Source organism: Atractosteus spatula, chromosome 4 (assembly GCF_055471065.1).
Source record: "Atractosteus spatula isolate fAtrSpa1 chromosome 4, fAtrSpa1.hap1, whole genome shotgun sequence".
Lineage (NCBI taxonomy): Eukaryota > Metazoa > Chordata > Actinopteri > Semionotiformes > Lepisosteidae > Atractosteus > Atractosteus spatula.
The window spans coordinates 15798527-15821151 of record NC_142709.1 but is presented as its reverse complement, the minus strand read 5'-3'; the positions used below and the strand labels follow the sequence as shown (position 1 = coordinate 15821151).

The 22625-nt window shown below is 39.4% G+C and overlaps 1 protein-coding gene across 4 annotated transcripts in view; it reads left to right on the top strand.

Annotated features, from left to right (window-relative positions):
• Positions 1 to 3126: 3126 nt before the first annotated feature.
• LOC148835918 (nectin-1-like) overlaps positions 3127 to 22625 on the top strand; it is a 34170-nt gene continuing 14671 nt past the window's right edge. Inside the window, exons 1-2 of one of the 4 annotated variants that reach the window (XM_088914843.1) lie at positions 3127 to 3352; positions 10901 to 10994. In XM_088914843.1, coding sequence (XP_088770969.1) covers positions 10943 to 10994 — 52 coding nt within the window. In that variant the 5' untranslated portion in view covers positions 3127 to 3352; positions 10901 to 10942. Of the gene's footprint in view, positions 3353 to 10209; positions 10263 to 10527; positions 10623 to 10900; positions 10995 to 22625 lie in introns of those variants that run through there. The other 3 variants (XM_088914839.1, XM_088914841.1, XM_088914840.1) reach the window with 3 other exon arrangements.

The window sequence follows — 22625 nt, the reverse complement described above, 5'->3', positions numbered from 1 at the left end:
CCTTAATGTGGAATCACGTCTAGTGTAAATACTTCATGAAGCATTGCGTCTTCTGTTCTTCCCTCCACCAACGTCCAAAAACGATAGCAACTTATCCGGCCATATTTGTACACAAAATATGATACATTTAGTCGTACGAAAGATTATGTCATCATATGTATGCACCATGTGAATTCTAAATTCTTTCCCACGATCCACTGCAGTAATTCTTGTAGAATCTGTCCACCCAGTGTGGAAGCAGAATACGACCTGATGGGGGAGTTTTTACCAGTCACTTATTTTTTAATCAAAGCTTAGAAAAAATTACACGGACCGCGTAGCAGGCAAAAAAGAAATACTGTAATAATTGTCTTTTTAGAATGTATTACATTTCCCTATTTTGTTGTATTTTTGAAAAAGCTACAGTAGCAACAGGTTACAGCAGGTCAGTGAAGTTCAAAGCCTTCAAAGCCGGCTCGCACAACCTGTAATGTCGGCCGTATGCGTTACAATAATTAAATATAAATTATAAATAAAAAATAAATAAACAATCCAACACAACAATAAATAATGGATAAACATTCAGACCATCATGAAAATCACCATAATATCACAATGCTAGATAAAGAGTTAAGAAAGCAATGCACGCGAAATTAATGTATTTGGAGTAGTTAGCATCATTTTCTCAGTCCGAAAGAAAACAAAAAGGGCCCGAAGGAGAGTATTACCTGCTTGTGCCACAAGATGGAACCATTAACCCGATTTTAAAACGGTTCCTCCCCTTCACAGCTACACGCTTACTATAATTATTTTAGCATTATTTGTTGTTTGAATTAATTTGATCCATAATAATAATTATATTTATTATTACTGAATACACATCCTTCAATATGCATAGGAAAGATGAATATTAACAGACATTCATTTAATTTTCATGTTTCACATAGAATACGTTATAACCAAAGTGTAGTACTTATATCACATGAACTTGCAAACAGACTACAGATCTTGTCTAGTCTGGCAGTGACAGAGATGCCAGTTAATGTTTCTGGTACTAATAGTTTGTTGTGCCTTCAGTGAAGTTCAAAGCCTTCATTCTCTCTGACCTGATATTGTTTTAAACTAGAAGGACTGTAGAGCACAACCTCTGATTATAACATACATTTTCTTTATTATTACCACACTTTCTCACTGATATGCAATATCCTATGATTACCACTGATGCATTAGCAACATTATGCATCTTGTTAAACATCAAGATAGCCCCAATGACTATATGCGACTGCTGTTTGTTGATTTCAGCTCTGCTTTTAATACACTGCAGCCACATCTTTTTATTAACAAGCTGGAGTACTGTAGATGTGTGTTAATCCTAATATCATTTCTAACAAACTGTACACTGTATGTCATAGTCAATACTCTCTCTGAGTTACGATTTCTTAGTGCGGGTGCCCCTCAGGGCTGTGTGAATTTACAAATTCTATTCACACTACATGCAAATGAATGTACTGTACAAGTAGTAGTCAAGACAACTATAATTTTTGCACCTACTTTTCAGCATTTACATGTTTCCGCTTGGTCAGCTTTTAAAATCACATGGCCTCAGCTATCTCCAGTATGTTCACAATTCGGCGGACAGAATTTTGACCAGGTCTAGTGAAAGTGATCACATTACTCCTATCCTGGAGTCCTTGCACTGGCTTCCTGTCAAGTTTCATGTTGACTTAAAAATCTTCGTGCTCATCTATAAGGCTCTCCATGGCTTGTCACCTCAGTACCTGTCTCTACTACTATTATCCTACTCCCCACCTCACAACCTTTGCTCTTCTAATTCTGGTCTCCTTTCTGTCCCCCAAGCCCGTCTACACTGTATGGTCTTCTCTTGTTATGCCCCAGAGCTCTGGAACTCTCTGCCCAAGGATATCAGAGAGTCACCTTCTCTAAACTCCTTCAAATCCAGACTCAAAACCTTCTTCTTTAGAAGAGCCTTTACTTAACTGGCTCCATTCTTTACTCCTCTGCTCAGTACCCCATTGTGTATTCTAGTTGTGAATGTTGTTTTTTTCATTGTTGTTGTTATCATTCTGTAATGATACTTTGAGAAGCCACCTTTAAAGGTGCTATATAAAATAAGTTAATTATTATCAAATATTCATTAGATAATATGATTCCTACTATATGGACACTAGAGTATTTTAAATAAAATATTAAGTGGAAGTGGTCTACAGTTTCTGCAGTCATTTCTTTCTAAATGCAATGAAACACAGGGTGAGCATGTCAGCTTGTGGCTCAAAGTGTTGGGTTGATTTAAAATTTAATTTCACACACACCTCATTGAAAAGATGGAAACATATGAAGCACACTGTTTCTTTATTATTTAACCTGTAACTCCGAACAAGTTAGCTCCTACTTTCACCATGGCCTGTTACCCTGAGCAACTCTTATTCCCGTTTAGCCCTCCACCAATCAACATGCAGTTTCACAGCTGATGCATACAAATATTTACAATAAGTACAGGAAGGGAGTAGGTGTTATGCTAGAGAACTTGAAAGCATTTTATTTTGTGGAAACAAAAAGTGTTTGTTCGAGTGTCACATCGTCGTCCTGGGTTGTTAATTTCTACACTATACGTGTACAAGAAACAAGACACTTATCAGTACAGGAGATCAGTACTGGGAGACGGATGGATGAATTAATTCAATATTTGCTGAGTATCACTGTGACAGAGGGCTCCCTGTCACCGGCCACGGGCAGTGCTTTACATAGTACAGGCGTTAAAACAACACGATAATCATTCTGTTAACCTGAACTACCGCTATAACCTATAACCTGCCTAACACTAACAGCTGACTAGTCGCCAGGGTGCACACACGGCAAAAATCCCCTTTCTGTTGCCTCTCTGGTCTGTGGCTGTTTATCGTGACTGCAACCATGTCTCAGTGTTTTTCCAGCCATTGGCTCACATTTAATAGTACTATACATTAAATGTTTTTTTTTTATCTTAGTCTCTATCTACAGCAGAGTAAGCAGCACTTTCATTGAAGAGGAACAAGTAATAGGTTTACCCCTACGCTAAAAAAACAGAAGCGAGAAAACGCTTCGGCTGTGAAGCCTTCTTCAGCCAATAGGAAACCACTTCGTATGTTTACAGTGTTACTCGCTTCACGCAGCTGTGCGGCCGTCATGTTGTATTGCGTAGGTATCTTGTGAGTGCCTAATCGAATTGCTGTAAGATTAGAAAGCGAATTGTGTAAAATAAGAAGGATTCAAAGATGTTTTTCCGGGAATTTTTGTTTAGTCATTCCACTTTGAAATGAAACGAAGAATAAGCTTCCTTCTGTTCTGGCGTCCAAAGACTGCAGAGAGAGAAGGGGTGAGTGCTCGAGAGCGTGCTGACTGGCTCTGCGAGTTGTTATAATATTGTAACGCAACGGGGGCTCAGGCGGGCGCCCTTGCCGCATCAGGTCGGCCCCACACTGTCCGGGGCTCGAACCCGGGACTTCCGCGTCTCTCTGCAGCGACCTAGCCCCGTGAGCTAAAGAGAGATCTCTCTCCAGCCCAGTAGCTGTAGTCCTGCTATCATAGGGAAGGGCGGTGACGTCACCTGCTCTGGTACGCCGGCTCTTACACAGTACCTGACGGCCGTAAGCGTTACACTCTCCCCCGCTTAAATCGCCGTCCCCGGCGAAGGGCTATCCCATCCCACTTCTGACACCAATGTAACGCAACGGGGGCTCAGGCGGGCGCCCTTGCCGCATCTGGTCGGCCCAAAGTATAGGTGGCTCGAACCCGGGACTTCCGCGTCTCTCTGCAGCGACCCAACCCCGTGAGCTAAAGAGAGATCTCTCTTTAGCTCACGGGGCTAGGTCGCTGCAGAGAGACGCGGAAGTCCCGGGTTCGAGCCCCGGACAGTGTGGGGCCGACCTGATGCGGCAAGGGCGCCCGCCTGAGCCCCCGTTGCGTTACAATATAAAACGGGCGTCACTAGGAGTAAATGCTGGAGAGCCTCGTGCTGTTTTTAATGAACATGAATAATTTTCCAGCATGAGAATTCAAAATGTATATGCAATGCGTATTTTTCACTGTTAACCTAGATTAGACAACGTAGGCAACGACTGTGACCCGTTTTAAATGGGATTTTTTGGGGGGGATTTCTTCCATGCACATTTAATCCAAATATTTAATCCAAATCCAAATATGTAGGTACATCACTTGTTTGAAAGAACGCATCGTGTCCTCCCAGAATGTTTCTAGTGTTTATGATAGGGTTTTTCACTTCAAATGTGATTGACAAATTCCCTTAAACAGCTCTTTCTTTTGCAGCTGTGGATTATGACCAAACGAAAGCATGAAAGCACATGTACAGTACAAAAGATTGCTCATCATTTACACGTAATCGGCATTAAAAGGCATTGTTTTCCTTCCTTTTCAAAGTTCAAGTTGATTACAACATAGCTGAGGTCGATAAATAATCAAATGTAATAAATAAGTGAAAATAATTATGATTTATAGAACTTTTTTAAATAAAAATTTTCCTTCTGCCCAGCCTTACTGATCTCTTCTCCCTTGTTATTGTGTACACTTTTTATTTCTTGATTTCATATTTATTTCTGCAATTCATTTCTACAAAGGTTTCAATATGGTAATTTGTAAATGATGATTTGCTAAAATTTGGGAGTAAAGGAGATCCTGTTTATTATTATTTATTGTTATTAATGATCATTTTTATTACTTTCAATTTTAAAATACCTTATTTTTGTTAAATGTGTAACCTGTGTTAATGTTATAATTTATTATGTGTTAAAAGCTGGTTAATAAAAGTTTTCTAGTTATATAATTAATTTCTAAGTTCTAACTAGTAAAATAAGGTTGGTGTGGGAGCTGATAATAGTAGTGTATGTGCAAATAGTGATCGGGAGGGGCCCCTTTCCAAGGTCTTAATTAGGACCCCCAGAAAGCTAGGGCCAGCCCTGTGTGTTAATACTGTAGGTTAACATGTAGCTGCTTTTTTTCTAGTTTTTTTTCCTACCTACTGTAGGAATAGTTTTTCTGTTTTCTATCCCATCCCATCCAGGAATACATACTGTAGGCTAACCTTAGTGAGTCCTTTTTTATACAGTTAACTCTCTTAATACACCTGAGCTGTTTCTCTCTCTCTATAGGAAGTTGTTTAAAATATGTGATTAAAACATATAAAAATGTAAGACTTAATTTGGGCTTTATGTTTACAATACGTATTTAACATGTTATATATGTTAATAATATGAACATACATAAAATACATATAAAGATACATAAAATGTAGACACAATTATGTATTCCTCTTGTAGTTTTTGTATTATTATTGTTGTTGATTGATGTAACAATAAGGTAACTAGGGATTTTCTACTACAAAGAGTAGTTTTAAAATAAAGTTCAAGTAGGGAGCTGTGTCAGCATGTGGAGGCTGCAAAGGAACAAGTAAAGGTTTATTCCATCCTGGAAAGAGAAGAGAAGAAAAGAGACAATTTGTTGGCTGTGAAGCCCTCTTTGGGTGTGTTTTTTTTCCTTCTCTTCTCTGGCTGGAATGCAGGATGGGATAACATTTTCTCTTCTTTGGAGAACCAGCAAATCCACTTTAAATCTGCACAGTTTATCAGCACTTCTATTACACTCTCAGAGTTCATGCAGTACATGGCTAGAGAAACTTGCACCCAGTAGATGGGCAAGACTAACTGAAGCTTAAAAAATATTTAATGAGGTTTGGTAGACACTGAGATGCCCTTAAATTGTTTATTTATTCACAGAAAGATTTCTTAGGGCTTATGTTTTTATTAGTTACTATTTTTATAAAGCTTATATTTTGTTCAAAGCTGTGAGTTCGGGTACAGGTGAAAAAGTGCTTTTATTACAGTGCACAGAGAATACAAACATAAAATAAAAAAGACATAAAAAGTCTAACTCCATAGCAGTGACTAAACTCTTTTAGGGCCCAACCAATGAATGATCCAGGCAGCTATTCTGCTTACTGATATAAATATTGTTTACTCTCACTCCCTATAGCAGTCAGTTGGTCTTTCCAAGTCGATGTTATGCATTATACAGCATCTGTTCACACCTGGAGCACCTGGAGCCTGCCCTTCCTGATTTTTAAAAGTCACCTGGCTTGTTGTGTTTGTCTGACTGATCAAGTTGGCAGCAGGTTGTAGTTCAACACACACAGACTGTTCAAGATAAGGACCTCCATTTGCCCCTTTCATTGCCCTTCTATATGTGCTTAATTCTAAACTGAGTGGGATGAAATTGCTTCATAAGTGAAAAAAGAAATCCTCTCTGTGTGAATTGAAGCTTGTAAGTTCAGTTTTAATGTGTTTGGCTTGTTTTATGTTTATGAAAATAAAGCCATAGCACAAATTGGCCTTATTTTCATAAACAAGCCAACCAAATCATGAGTACCTGGTGGTATCTTACCTGAAAAACATACTCTTCCTCTGCTGAGCTGGGTGTCTCCTCCCACCACAAGAGTGATCAGAGGACAGTGAAGACTACTGTTTGTTCAGTTTTGCATTAATAATCCATCACTCCAACAAAAGAGACTTTGTTCTGGAAGTCTTATAAATGAGGCTTGTCGCTTCACCCTTGACATATGGGTGACATAGTTATAAATTAGATTAAATCGATTCTTTGCCACAGTGGTCCTCAGTTTAAATTTTGAGGATTCAAGCAAGTTGCTTTGCTTTAGACTATAATAATATCTGCAGTCTTTCCATTAGCTGATTGAGAAATCTCTTTCATCAAGGAGAGATGCTTCTTCCTCTCTAAAGCATCCAACACTGATCAAAAACAAAATTCCAAAATGTGTGTACAGCTGAGCTAGATGCACTGAATGGCTTCATCTTGCTTGTGACTGTTCTTATGGCCTTAAAACCAACATAAAACAACAACGCAATTAAAAAAGGTTTGGAATTTTACCATGTTCTTCATATTTAGATTCGTTGATGGGTTAGTAAGGAATCTGGATTTTTGGAAGCATTCTGATATGACTGACAGATACAGAGATTAAAAATACCTGTAAATACAGGAAATAACTGACCTGCGCAGGTTTTAAAGACATGAGAGAAAACACTGTCTGGGCCAGCTGATTTTATGGTTTGTTGGGAGCCTTGATGTCGGACTTGGTGTTCTGTATACCTTCTACACCCACTTTGAGGCTCAGGTCATCTGTTAGATATTTCCAGTGGAGGAAATTTTGTTAACATTGCCTTTATAGTTCATGATAGTCTGCAACCTTTGCAACATGCAGCTTGAGTTGGTGCCCCCAAACTGTTTTTCTTATCTGTCCTTGTAATCCTGTTTTGCTAGCTTGATGGCTCTCTCCAGGTCATACCTTGAATTTTGTACAGTTCTGTGTCTCCTGATTGAAAGTTGATTGTGAATGTCTTTGTTCATCCATGATTTTGGGATATATCTGGATCTTCCTGGTAGGACTACATCTGTCCACACAGTAATTGATGTAGGATGTGACCACCTCTGTATACTTAAGGTCAGTGGAGGAATCTTGGAGTACACACCAATCAGTCATTTCAAAGCAGTCTGTGAGTTCCTGCTTGTTATCATCTTTACCTCAGGTGGTGCACTCTTTAGCTTCTGTTTGTAAACAGGAAGAAGGAGCACGGCGACGTGGTCAGACTTTCCAAAGCGTGGATGTGAGATGGAGTGGTATTCTCCTCTAAAGGTAGCGTAGCAGTGATCTGGTGTGTTATTGCAGCTTGTGGGAACAGAGATTTGCTGAAAGAACTTTAATTGTACTTTTTAAAGATTACAGTGCCTTGCCAAGATAGAGACAGCTTCTGTGTGCATGTTTTCATATTTTCTGCTGATGCTGTACAGCTCACTTCAGCATTGGCAATCATACGAATATAATCAGCAGTCAGGGTGACATTTGATAGTGAGGTGTTCCAGATTAGAAGATTTGAGAATCTCTATATCAGTGCACCAAACCTATTAATCATAAAGCACCTCCTTTTTCCTCGCTGGTAATATCAGGTGTGTGATCCATTCTGTAAAGCGTGAATCCAGTGGCTTGTACAGCAGCACTGGTAATTTTGCTTCGGACAAGTTTCAGTGAAACAGAAGACGCAGCAGTCTCTCACGTCACAGGGTCACCTTGACCCAGAGCCTAACCCTGCATGCACTAGGCACAAGGCAGGAGCCACGCCCTGGACAGGACACCAGTCCATCATGGAGCACATGCACAAATCTTGCTTGCACCCTTGCACAGAACATCAGTCCATCACAAGCTACAAGGCAGAATACTCAATGGACAGGACGTCAGTCCATTACAGGGCAGATGTATGCATCCTCTCAAACATGCATACGATTTGCAGAGCAATTAGGAAACCCAGTTAATGTGGACAGCATGTGTTTGTACTTTGGGGAAAAACAGAGAAGTACACAGAGAACGCAAATAGTCTGGGGAAAAACATGCAAATTCCCCACACAAGACCCACAGCTCAGAATCAAAAGCTGGGACCAAGAGTTGTGAGGCAGCAGGTCTGATGACCACAAGTTAGATTTCAGAAGTTTCTGCTTTAGATAACTACTTTTGAATTCTAGTAAAGAGAAGTTCTTTTGTTGAACAAACTAGTTTCAAAATTCTTATTCCAAAAAAGAATGTAAAACAAGGCAAATTACTTTTTTTTAGACTAGGAAACTGCTGACCACTCCAGGAGTGTGGTTATACTAAGCTACACAAAGTTAACTTATTATCTTTCCATGCTTTCATATTTTAAAAGAGTCTGGCTGACAGTATTGTTGGTTATAGACTGTTCATGGTGTGTTTAAGGAACGCAAAGTATTATACGCTTCTAATGAATAATTTAAACTAAATTATATTTAACAAATGTTAAATGTTATTTAAAGTATCACAAGTCCTGTATGCACAGTAGCAGTCTTTCAGTGAGGTCCTGGTTCTTTGCCCTTCAGTTCATTGATCGGTTTTATAACGGAAGATTACACATACATGTGGCAGTTAGTAAATAATGGATCTAGTTATCTCATCCAGCCATTTCTTGAAAGAAGTTAGGGTTCAGTTTTATCAGCATGATTGGAGTTCCTATTCCCTATTCCCATAATAGCAATAAGGATGGGGTGTGAATCAATAATAATAATAATAATATAATAATAATAATAATTGCTTACACTTATATAGCGCTTTTCTGGACACTCCACTCAAAGCGCTTTACAGGTAATGGGGACTCTCCTCCACCACCACCAATGTGCAGCCCCCCCTGGATGATGCAACGGCAGCCATAGTGCGCCAGAACGCTCACCACACATCAGCTCTCAGTGGGGAGGAGAGCAGAGTAATGAAGCCAATTCATAGATGGGGATTATTAGGAAGCCATGATTAGTAAGGGCCAATGGGAAATTTGGCCAGGACGCCAGGGTTACACCCCTACTCTTTTCGAGAAACACCCTGGGATTTTTAATGACCACAGAGAGTCAGGACCTCAGTTTTATGTCTCATCAGAAGGACGGCTCCTGTTTACAGTATAGTGTCCCCATCACTATACTGGGGCATGAGGACCCACATGGACCACAGGGTGAGCGCCCCCTGCTGGCCCCACTAACAGCTCTTCCAGCAGCAACCTTAGTTTTTCCCGGGAGGTCTCCCATCCAGGTATTGACCAGGCTCACACCTGCTTAGCTTCAGTGTTGTTCAGCCAGTTGTGAGTTGCAGGGTGATATGGCTGCTGGAATCATACTCAGGTCTTCAGCTTGGCAGGTGAGAATTCTACCACTGAACCACCAGTACAGCTGTGTTTTCCATCTCTGCTTAAATGTTCCACCATGCATGGTATTTACTTGACAAATATAATGTGGCAAAGTGGAATGAACAATCCAGACACCACCCAGACAAGGAGGATCTGCAAAGCTGTGCAATAAGATCATTATATACAAGGATGAAAGGAAATAACCACAAGCAAAGACTGTAGAGCATGAGAAAAAGTCTTGTGTGTAACACCAAAATTATTACTTGAGCAATGTTTTCTCATTTTTCTCATGTTTTCGAAATCATCACAGGCAACAGCTCTCTACTTGCCAGGCATTCTAAATTTAATTTTAATACTGCTCCATGAACTAAGACCTACATTTTCTTCTCTGATTTTAAATTGCTTGGATTGAAAAAGGGGGATCTGTGACCTGATTTCAAAATACATTGTTAAAAAGTAGCTCCAAACCTGTAAAGCATCTTCTCCTGAAAATCTGAATTTGAGCTATGGATTTTGTTCTTGCGTGAAGTAAGGCATTTTTTTTTATTTCAAGCTTTGACAAGTCTTTTGCTGCATAAAACAAGGTGGCTACACTAATAAGTTTGAGTAACTGCTAACTGTAGTTCCTTATCATACTGTATGTTTTGTAACATTGCTTTACGTCTGCAGAATTTATGCTTTGCTTCTGCAGAATTTCATGACACTGTCATCTGCTTGAAAGCTATGAAACTTAGCATTTTTTACTTTTTCTTCCGGATTTCAGAACCACTCCTTGTGGGGAATTGCGGGGAAATGTGGGGAATAAGTTGTGATGTCCTCAAATCAGACAGGAGGACCCATTTTGAAACAGCTTAAAAAGCCTAAACTGCTCTTAAAATCTCTTCCCAGGTCATGGTTTATGTAATATTGCTTACTATTCCTTAAAAGCATTGTAGTTTTTCCTATACTGTGTGTGTCCACCTGAAGAAGGCTCCTCAGCCGAAACATTTGTATTTCTTTTCTTCTCTTTTCAGCATGTAATAAGCCTTTACTTGTTCCTTTGCAGCCTAAGCGTGCTAATGCAGTTACCTACTGTACTTGAACTATCTTTTTTATTAGCTTTGTTCCATCAAAGTCCTGTCAAAAAACATATTTTTTTTAAAAAATTGGCATTTTTTTGTCTGCAGGCATTTTCTGGAAAATGTTTGTTGTCCCAGTCTTGTTAAGCTATGGAGAGAGCCGCCTTTTGGATCTTGTTTCTACTACACATTCCCGTGGAAGGTAAGGAATTTTCATTACACAGAGGGGTGCTCTTTTCCCCTAACCATTTTGCAGAAGGGAGAAATTTAGAACATACAGTAATTATGTTGTCCTTTATTCAGACCGTGAAGCAGAAGAAAATGAATAATTGTTCATCAGGGCAATATTTCTTGTTCTTGGCCATCAATTTCCCTACGGGATTAATAAAGTATTATCTATCTATTTATCTATCTATGAATGCTGTGTTTCAGTAGAGTTTACCTGACACTGAGAGTATGACTTTCACATTGCTTGAAAAGTAATCATGAAAACGTTATCGTTTTTTGAAGTGCATATCAGTTGTCTAGATGGGAATCCGTCCTGTTTAAACTAATGTGTAGTAGGTCTTATTTAAGTCCATTTTAAAGTAGATTTATCTTGATAGGCAGAAGGAGTGACACTTTTATCCAAAAGAAAGTGTTTGAAAGAATGATAGAGGCAATGTAAACTATGTTGCGAAAAGCATCTCATGTGATGTTATCTCTTTGGTGTATTGAGCTCATACAGTAAACCCTGGGAAATCCAGTCACACAGAAATAGAGAATATTAATGACTTTGAATTGCAAATTATTAAACACCCATTTTCTCTGTAAGAGAGCCAGGTGATAATTTAATTCTATATTCCAGTGGTTCTCAAACTTTTTGGACCAAGTACCACCCCTTATCCAACCAAAGCATCCAAGTACCACCTACAAGTCATCATCTCATAGGAACCCCAGAAATTCTCAATGACCAACATGAGCGCACGTGCACACACTCACACATACATATAATAAATATTATAATAATAAACTTTATTTGATATAGCGCCTTTAAAGGTGGCTTCTCAAAGTGTTTTACAGAAAAAAAAACATTAACAACAACTAATAAAAAAGCACCATTTCAGTGAGAGGGGTGAGCCTGTTTAGTTGAGCAAAGCAGATGTGAATTAATTTTTCGAGCCTTGATACAACAGAGTCTAACAGATATTAAATCGTCAGGCATTTTCTTGACGGCAAAGGTCTCGCGGTGGATGTTGTAATGCGTACATTAATTTCTGGAGCAACCTCTCTAATTCGTGCAACTACACCGTTATGTCGGCTTGGCATTGCTCTAGCGCCGTCTGTACAAACTCAGACGCATTTTATCCAGTCGAGGCCATTCTCTTCGATAAATTCATTCAGAAGCTGAAATATGTGCTCTCCTGTAGTTCCTGTTGGTAGCGGTTTACAGAACAGAAAGTCTTCATGGGACATGCCCTCAAACTCGTATCTAACGTAAACGAGCAAATTGGCCAAATCGACTACAGACTCATCTAATTGCAGTGAAAAACATCTGTTCATCTTAACGCGCTCTATCAGTGTACTTTTGATATAATCCTTCATATCAATAATTCTATGAATGACTGTGTCTTTCAGGGGGAGGGGGGCAGCAGGTCGAGCTGTTTAGCAGCTTTTTCTCTACACATAATACGTGTCAGCTCTTTTGCCAACGGTAAATAAGGTTCTTCAAAAATAGTGTAGCTTACTTGCTTTAGCAATCCGCAAGCTTGTATTTTTCCGCGTTTCCGTTTTTTATTTCCGTATTTAAAGTTTTTATTTCATGCGCATGGGAGCGAAACACAGAGACGTTCGGTGTATTTTTCTCAAATTAGAACAGTTCTTAAATATTTTTCTGTTATCACGCTTTCCTGTGCTCACAAGATTACCTGCGTTCGTAGCACGTATTTCTATGTGTAACGCTTACGGCCGACAGGTACTGTGTAAGAGCCGGCGTACCAGAGCAGGTGACGTCACCGCCCTTCCCTATGATAGCAGGACTACAGCTACTGGGCTGTAGAGAGATCTCTCTTTAGCTCACGGGGTTGGGTCGCTGCAGAGAGACACGGAAGTCCCGGGTTCGAGCCACCTATACTTTGGGCCGACCTGATGCGGCAAGGGCGCCCGCCTGAGCCCCCGTTGCGTTACATTGGTGTCAGAAGCGGGGTGGGATAGCCCTTCGCCGGGGACGGCGATTTAAGCGGGGGAGAGTGTAACGCTTACGGCCGTCAGGTACTGTGTAAGAGCCGGCGTACCAGAGCAGGTGACGTCACCGCCCTTCCCTATGATAGCAGGACTACAGCTACTGGGCTGGATAGAGATCTCTCTTTAGCTCACGGGGCTGGGTCGCTGCAGAGAGACGCGGAAGTCCCGGGTTCGAGCCTCAGTCGGGATGGGGCCGACCAGATGCGGCAAGGGCGCCCGCCGGAGCCCCCGTTGCGTTACATATGCATTCCTGTGTTTACAACTTTGGCATTGTTCCAAAATCACGCACATTCGCCTTTCTCCCTATTTACTGGAGATACAGTAGCTTTTAAATACAATTGGTCACTTGCATCCGTAGCACGCATTCCTATAGAGTGGTATAGAATTACAGAGTATCTCTTGTGTCCACTGAAGTATTAGCGCGCACTGTATCGTAGTACGTAGGCTGCGTATTCGACACGTATTAAAATACAAAATATGAAAACCCGTCCTGATTTTTCAGCGCACACGACACAGTTCCATGGTTATTGAGAAATTATTGAGAAGTCCAGATGTCTTTGGTTTTCTTACAAAGGAGGTCAAACAGATTTGCAAAGCATCTGCTTGTGTGTCCAGATAGGAGTTTCTAAACACTGGACACCAGTCCCCCATAGCAAATGTTTGACTGGTATTGCAATTGAATTCAGGGGCTGCCTGACCTAATTAATCATGGGAAGGGTTGTGTTTTCTGTGCTGCAAAAGGAACTTGTAATATAAGTTAAGTTACTAAAAAGTAATGTTGTGAGCATTTTTATAGTTCACACATTTATTTCCCTATAATGTTTAGTCATTTAGCAGTCAGAAGTCACAGTTATTTTTTTTAGAATAATGACAAAGATTTTACTGCAGTTTAGTGAACCTAACCTCCTACAGGACCAGTATTCCAAATGCATATTTTGATTTACCAGGTTCAAAAATAGACTGTTAACTAGAGCATTCAAAGAAAAAAAGGCAGAAATATTTCAAAAAGGAAAAAATAACATAAGCACTATAAAAAGGGGTTAAATGGAAGATTATTTGTCCTATTGTACCATTTTTCCACACCATTGATGACATGAAGACTGATCAGTACAGTTTCATCGCTTGTATGAATATTGAGGAGCTGCAGTGGCCTTGATGCATGTTGTTTGTCAGATTTCTGAATCTGCAATCCAAAGGGTTGTGGTGCTCCCTTTTTTTTAACCTAGGTGGCAAAATGTTGAATCTTCTTTCTCAAAAGCTACAGTTTGTATTCTATTTCTGTTTTTTTTATTCTGAGGGGCTTTTTTATCCAGTTCTTAATGTATTTTTGTTTTTTATATATATTGTGCCTTGAAATGCAGATTCTTCAATGAAATTTTGATTCCAGCTGGATATTGCTTTTTTTCAGTTTTCTTTTGCTGAGATTGTGGGGAAAAATACTTCAAGTTGAAACAACAGTTGGCAATGTGTAGTGTTTACTGCAAGATCATTTTTTTGTCATTTTTATAATCAGATCTGTTTTATTTGTAATAAGGAAATTGGGAAATTTAGTTCGGTTACTTAAGGCTGCATGGTGAAACTGTGACTAACACACTGAAAAACACTTCATGGGTTTTGGGTTGTTTTAACCAAAGAATAAATGTTGGAGTTTCCGAGTATTTTAACACTTAAATACGTGTGGTGGATATAATAAAACTGAGGATATCTCATATTTCTGCTTTGCATATTATCTCAGCTAGTGAATTAGATGTAACAGAATTTAAACCATGATTCATATAAGAAAACGTACACAGTACAAACCTAAAGATCATAGGCAATCGAGTTTTTGTATTTGCTTTGGGCCAGGCCTGGTTATTCTTATATTAAAACCACAGTAACTATTGTTGATAACTGTTTCATAGATCTGGAAGTCCCTGGTTTTCCTAGTTCTCACTAGTGGTTTTGTTTTTATTGCAAGTTATTTAAACAGTGTCATAATAGTGTAAGGGTACTGTTAGGCTGGAGGCTTATGGGCCTAACCTCAGCTGAAAGACTATATGAAAATATTACATTACACATTCATGTTCTGTGCGCCAAGGAATCCATTCATCCTCCAACTCATCAAAGACCCCAAGGGAAATAGATGTAGTACTGTATATACCTGCCATAAGTACTGGGACAAGGAAGTCAGAATAGCTTTTTGTTCAAAAATTGAATGTGAGGCAAAAGTACAGAATGGGTATTTTTGTGTATTCTGTGTATTATTTCTGTGCATATATGATAATTAAAATAAAGTGGTTAAATGGGTGACAGCCAAGAACTGAGTTTGGGTAGCTCTGTCCTATTTAATGCTTAGAAACTATCCAAGTTTGGTCTTCATCATACAAGTTAGTGGAAAATGAAAAAGATTAGTTGACAGAAATTCAAATCTATTTCAAATTCTACTCATAAAAAGTAGTTTGCTACTTGTGAGCGTCAAATTTGTTAATTTCTAAATATTCCTTCCATCTACTGCCAGAGAGTCTTCAAAGTTAAAGTATCCCTGACCACTAATAACTCTGAACAAGTCACCCTGGCAAGAGTTCCCCTAGAGCACCCTGTTAAATTATCCAGAATGTTACAAAGAATCTAATATCATCTAAGGATATCATCCAGCTGTGGCTAATGTCAGTGGTCTTGCCTCAACCATCAGGAAAAGACTGAGAGGATAGCTCATGAGAGGATAAACAACAAGAAACCATTGCTCATATAAAAAGAGCATTGCCACAGGTCTCAAGTTCATCAAAGAGCACCAGGATGATCCACAAGACTATGGTGAGAATGTTCTCTGGACAGAAAAGTAAAAAAGTTTAATCTTTTGGCCACAATGAGAAACATTTTGTGTGGTAAAAACGAAACAGTTCCTTCCAACAGAAGAGCATTATCCTGACCGTCAAGTATGCTGGTAGGAATTTTATGTTTTTTACTGATTTTTACTGTTTCAGCACCTGGGTGGCTTGTAACTATTGATGGACCCATGAAATCAGTGTTGTATCAGTATATTCTGCATAAGAATGTCAGGCCACCTATTAATAATAATAGTAAGCTGTATTAAGACAATAGTCTTGAGTATAACAAGCAGATCTATAACACAATGGCTGAAGTAAAAATAGAGCATTTTTAATTGGTCGAGTCTGGACATGTTATGGAAGACCTGTTTTTACTAACTTGAAGCAGCTCTGTAAAGAAAGGAACATCTTGAAAACTGATGACAGAGACTGATATATGGAATGTGGTGGACCAGTGGGCAGAGTGGTTTCGTGTGACTGGTAGGGGCCTTGCAGAAAAGCTCGGGAAAGTGTAGGCTTAGGAGGCTGTGTTATAAATGCGTGGGGTGCTGGTATCTGGGACTGAAGAATGGTTGAAAATGTGGAGCCTCAAGGGAGGATAGTGGAAAAGAGTTTGGCCAGGGCAGGGAGTTAGCTGGGTGTGGCAACACCACTGGAATTCAGTTTGGAGGTGCAAGAGAGTAAATAGCACAGCTGAAGATGACAGGAATTCTCTCTGGCAAAAGTAGGCACTTAAGTGCCTGACACTGAGCTGAGGGAGAAGTGTGTAAAATTAAGGTTTGATCACTTCCTCAACTTTCATTTAAAACTCCACTTCTCCTTTCGGAATCTACCTCAAAGATGTACTTCAGGAAGCTTGAGTGCACATTTTCAGACTATAAAAAAATTAAAAATAACATTATTAAAAATGTTCATTGATCATTCAGTACCCGAAAAGTTCTGAGCTGTGTGAGGATAATTTTTTTCTTATACCTTCACACATTAAAAAGTGTCTGCACCTGAAACTTTAGCCTTTCATTTATTAGGTTCCTTGTTAGTCATTTTTTTGTGAAACAGTGCAGCTTAATGTCCAGTCAGTGCAATAAATTTAATTGTGCTGTGGTGCTCTTTGTACCAGCATGGTTGGCTTCACGAGAGCAATGATGAGGATAAAAAAGTCCAAACAGGAAGCACTGCAGACCTTCAGCACCTGCGATCTTCCCTTCTTTCTAAACCCGTCTTTGTATTTAAACATTTTTTTTCTGTTTTGTTGTCGGCAAACAGCTGCGCAGCTGTTGGTGTTTTAATAGAGGTGTTTCAGGGAGAAAATAATGATTTGTACTGTAGGTAGCACAAAAATGGTCATGAATTCCAAATCCAGAGTCTGAGTGGGTGTTGTGCTAGGCAGAGCCAGGAAACAAAACTGATTCTGCCATTCTCACCAATTTCAGAGGCTGTTTAATTTGTTTATTTAAAACAGATAAAAAACTGTTGAAATTGGTTACAGGCACTGATGGCTTTAGAGCCTAGAATTGTTAATGTCTTATGAACATCTTCAAGCAAACCATTGCTAGAATTGTCTTCAAGCACTGTTTACTACAATCTCTGTGTAGATTCCAGTCTTGGGATAAATGCTTAGTAAGTTATAATCAGAAGTGACTAAATGATAGTTTGTGTCAAATTAGAGAGTATTACAAAAACAACCCTATAGTTGTGTTTTTCTTAAATATAGCTTTCTCTATACAGGATCCTATTCCATTGTGTGAACACAAAAATGTGATTTTCTATGCAGAGCAGAGGCCTGAATAATTTAATGTTGACACATTTTAATTTTTTTAAATTTTAATAATATATTTTAACAGTGTGTGTTTTGTAAAATATACTGATGGAAAAAAGCAATGCAACATTTTCTGGAATGAGAATACTATAGTTATAGCTTATGTACTTTCATGAAAAGTTGTCAATTTGTTTTAAGCCTCTGACCAGCAATATAGCTGGTGCAGTGAGGCATTGCAACTTGCCAATTACACGAAAGCTCGTTAGGTGCGCTTTTAACCAACGAGATCCAGATGAAACAATGCCTGATCAGGTCTCCCTTAAAAAGGCCTTAATTCAAAGCTTAGGTCTCTAAGAAAAAGGCCACACTTAGTCAGTTTTCTGTGCATAATGCCTTCTCTGTAGTACTGAATGTCACCAGAAGCAAGGGAGAGGGCCATTGGCATGCTGCAAGCAGGCATGTCATGTGCCAGTGTTGCCAGACACTATGGAGTAAGCCACTCCACTGTGTCCCGACTGCAGAGAAGGTTTCATCAGACCAGCAGGACAGATGACTGTCCAAGATCCAGTCGCTCTCAAGTGACCACACCAGAGCAGGACCGACACATCCGACTGGTCCATCTGACAGATCGTTTCAGATCTGTCACCCGTACTGCTGCTGAAACTGCTGGTAGACACAGTGCCCGCATCAGTGACGGGACTGTGAGGCTCCATGCTGCTGGCCTTAGAGCAAGGCGACCTGTCAGAGGCCCTTTCCTCACACCTCCTAGACCTCACACCCGACTGGCTTGGGCCACACAGAGGCTGCGATGGACTCGTCAGCAGTGGCATCAGGTCCTCTTCACGGATGAGTCACTCTTCAGCCTGTTCCATGCAGACAGGAGGGCCAGAGTGTGGAGGAGGAGGTGTTGCGTTTCTTTTTTCCATCAGTATATATTGCCTTCTCTGTAGTACTGAATAATTTGTTAATGAGCACTTAAGGCTTCTGTGAACCAGGTGCTGTAACCACAAAAATCTGAAAATGGACTGGAAATTTAAAAAAGGAGTACTTGTGTATAATACAAGAGAAAATATACTGAAATAGCTATAAGAACAGTTATTTTTCTAAATGGCAGTTTTTATGGAGAAAATAGATTTTTGAGTATACAGAGAAAAAAACAGCCCCCTTTTTTACTTTCTACCTTCTTGAAAAACAACCTGCTTAGTAAATAGAATTCCCTGGATGGTCATGAACAAGAGGTAAACTAGCCAGCTGAAAGGTAAGCACAAAATAAATGTTCTTACTGTGTCTCTTGCAGAAAATGCCCAGTTCTTTACACTGGTGAGGCAGGAAGGAGACTGGGAGGGATCATTTCAGAGTTGTAAGGATAAAAGATCTCTCCAAACTGATACTGTAGTTCCTCATGTCACCTCTAATGCCAAGATCGTACTGATCTGTCCACCTGTGTCCTCACAAGAGGGGTTTCAGAAAGACATCCGAAACCAAAATTATCCTGAAACTAGGATCAAACCTTCCCCCTCTCTACTGCTAAATCCTCTAGTCTATTCAATTGCAGGTTTTGACTTCATACCTCTCCTCCTGTTCTCCCTGAGTGTCAATGCTCCTTCTCCCCTGCTCCGTGCCCTTTCTTAACTACCCTGTCTTTTGTTTCCCCATGCCTTAATTATCTCCTATTTCCCCTCTCTCCCTCACACCTGAAGAAGGTTCCACAGCTGAAGTGTGTTCTCTTTTCTCTTCCTTTCAGCAAAGATTAAACCTTAACCTGTTCTTTTGCAGTCTGTGTATGGTGATACAGCTACCTACTTGAACCTCTTCACCAAAATAAAGATGTTTATTTATGAACCCATGTTAATTATTTGCGAGATATTTTCTAAGATCTTGTACAGTTTGTTCTGAATCTTATCTAGGAAGTGATCAATTTTCAGTAATCAGATTCCTACAAGCTGTACTGTACCACGCTGATTGCTAAGGTGCTTTCTGTAAGAAGTGACCTTAATTTACATATAAGCAGGCAGAAAATAATATTTTTGTTTTTCAAGTTACAAGTGGTGTATGCAGGCTGAAGAGCAGCACAAAAACACCAAAACCCACATTAGGTCTAAAAGAAAATGTTCCCAGGAATCCCGTTAAGGTCATGTATTTGATAAAAATGTCAGATGTTGTATTTGGTTGTAGTTAAAGTAAAGCTGCACAAGTGTTTTGTGATTAAACTTAAGAAGCCAGATACAGTTTTGGAAGGAAAAAGCATGTGTGTTGTGCATGTTTAGGATTTTTTTTGTCATGAGAGGTTCTTTATCCAACATAAAAACAAGCATAATAAGAAAGGCTAACTGGATTTCAGAAGCTCTCGCTCTCTTAGTGATTTGTAATACTATTATGCTGAAATGGAAAAGGTGCGTCAGGGCCTAAATGTGCTACTTATCAAGGTGAGGTAGGCGCTCTTCCCATGGTGCTGTGGTTCATGTAGTCATGGCAACACGCCTGGCTTCCGTTTGTTTTCTATCATAGAAAGATTTCTTCCTCGCAGACGTGGGTGCCAGGCAGCTCCAGCACAGTAGATGGTAAACCACATGGAAATATACTGAGTGCCCTATCCCCTTCCTCCTCCAACCCATAATTTTTTTTGCGACCTTAGGAACAGCATATAGAGGCCATCTGTGGCAAACTGACTTTAAACGATGCCCTGTATTATTTTGTCGATCTTCAGTTTGTGCTACACAACTCACTCACTCCCTTCACATTCAAATTAAACTAAATAAGACCTTTCATGCTGCATGGTAAAGTCTGTGTTTGCGTGGGATAATTAAGAATTAAGAATTCAGGCTAATGTCCAGCACCACGGAAGGTGAACGGCAGTTCTGTTCAGGTTAAGTGAACATGATGTGGTGAAAAGCCCCAGCAAAACAAGATAGAACAAGAATAGTTGTCATTAGAGAAGGGCATTTGGACCACCTACAGTTGCTTGTTTGGTAATTAGTAGCAAACAGATTTGAGGGTCTCCTCCAGCCTTTTCTTGGGGAAAAAAATAGGGTATCACCAAAGACAACATGGCTTTGTGATATGTTCTACACTTCTGCATCCCTTGATATTGATCTGTCATATCCTGTCTGCGTGAGAGTATAACCTCATTCCGTTAAGAGTTTTGTTAAAGGTGCTTCTTTTTCACTTTTGTTCAATTCTCACTTTTCTGGAGTTCCGAACAACTTTCCATTCTGTATTGTGTTGCTATTATGAGTTGCAGAGAGATTATTTTCTTTCTGGGCTGTCCAAGTGTTCCCACGAGAGAGAGAATTCGATGCCTGGCAAAAAGAAATTGGAAAAGAGCTGTGGATCACGTGAAGGTCATGAAACCACAGCCCAGACGTTTCTTTTGCAGCTTTTGTTTCAGTCTTAGTCTCTCCTTTGCCTGATAAACTGGTAAGGATTTTGTTAGAGGTAATGCTGGTGTGAGGACTGCAGTAACTAAAACATTAGTTTTGCAAAAAAAAATCCGGTTTAAGAAAACATTTAAATAATTTTAGCATAGCCATCATAAATTACATTTCATGCATTTCACTAGTGAAGTTTGCACAGAGCCTGACGTGCTGTTGGGGTTCTGTGCAGTTTTGGTACTTTCCTGCGTGCTAAAAGTGTTGATTTCACTTTCCATTGCCATGTTTCTCAGTATAACAGGGGAATTTTAGTTAATGTAGGCAATTTGTGAGTTTAATGCTAGTTTTCAGAAAACATGCATCACTTATCAAAGTTCATGAATAATTTGCCTATTACCCTGTGAAGATTTTAAATGTCTTTCAATAATATAAGTATTTTTTAATTTAGTAATTTTTCTAATTACAAACAATGCAGATGTTAGAGATGTATTTGTATCTTAATTATATTGAAAACAAAACATTAAGGTTTTTAAATATTTTGTCAGTTTTTGAAGTTTCTGCAAAGCAAAGATAAGTTGGCCTCCTTCCAATTAGAGCAGTACTGAGGCATTATCTGCATGGCCATTTGCTTGTGCTTAATTTTTATCTGTTAGCAGTGTGAAAGCAGAACTTTGTATATTGTATTCCATAGAAGGACTTTATTGTTTTTTAACTGCCAAAGCCACAAGATAATATTTTATGTTCCCTTGACAATTGTTACTTGACATTAACAATTCAATACATTGCCTGAAACATTGCAGAATGTCTTTCTACGCCACTGTTTTTCCCACAAACTGTGGTGTTGAGTCTCTGGACAAGAAAAAAAGTCATGGGTCATGATCCTATTGTTAATGTATAGACCTCTAAATAAAAAAAATGAAACAAAATTAAATCTTTCCACTAGTTTATTGCAAGTTACTATGAATAAAAACAGTTTCCTGACCAGCTGTGCTGTCTGCACTGGGTTGGGTGTGTTAGTTTGTGTGTGCCATCAACATACTCTTTCCAAATTATGCGCTTGTTCTCGGAATTTCATTAGATAACACTTGTGTTATACCGGATCGTTGAATATTTAACCACCTGTTCCCACCGATAATGCAGTAAATTAGTTCTACGCCAGTCTGCCCACAACAGAGATAAAATGCTCCACCACCCTCTGGATCGCAGTCCCACTACAGAGCTCTGCTACAAAGCAGCCACAGTCCAGGTTTTTTTATAAGTCACCTGTTTGTGAAGATTATGAAGTCAATCAGGTTTGGGTCCAAAATTATATCTAATATAATTTAACAAGTCACCTGCTTAGCTGATCACCATGAAGTGGTTTCAAAGTTTTCAGAAACTAGTGACCTAGTGACCAGTAATGACCTAAAACCCTGGTGGCTGACGCTTTTCCAGGATCAGAGATGGAGACCCTTACTCTATTCTGACAAAGATGCTTACCAGAATGCCTCTCTCCTACCATCTAATTCATGTCTGGACTTTTCCCAGCATCTCAGATGTGCTCAGTTAAGCAGACCTGAATATAATTAGAACTGTAATTGTGTAGTTTGTCACAACAAGCACAGTTATGGCCATTTTGAATAACATATAATATATAATAACTTTCAGTACAACTTTTGTATAATTATGATTTTTGA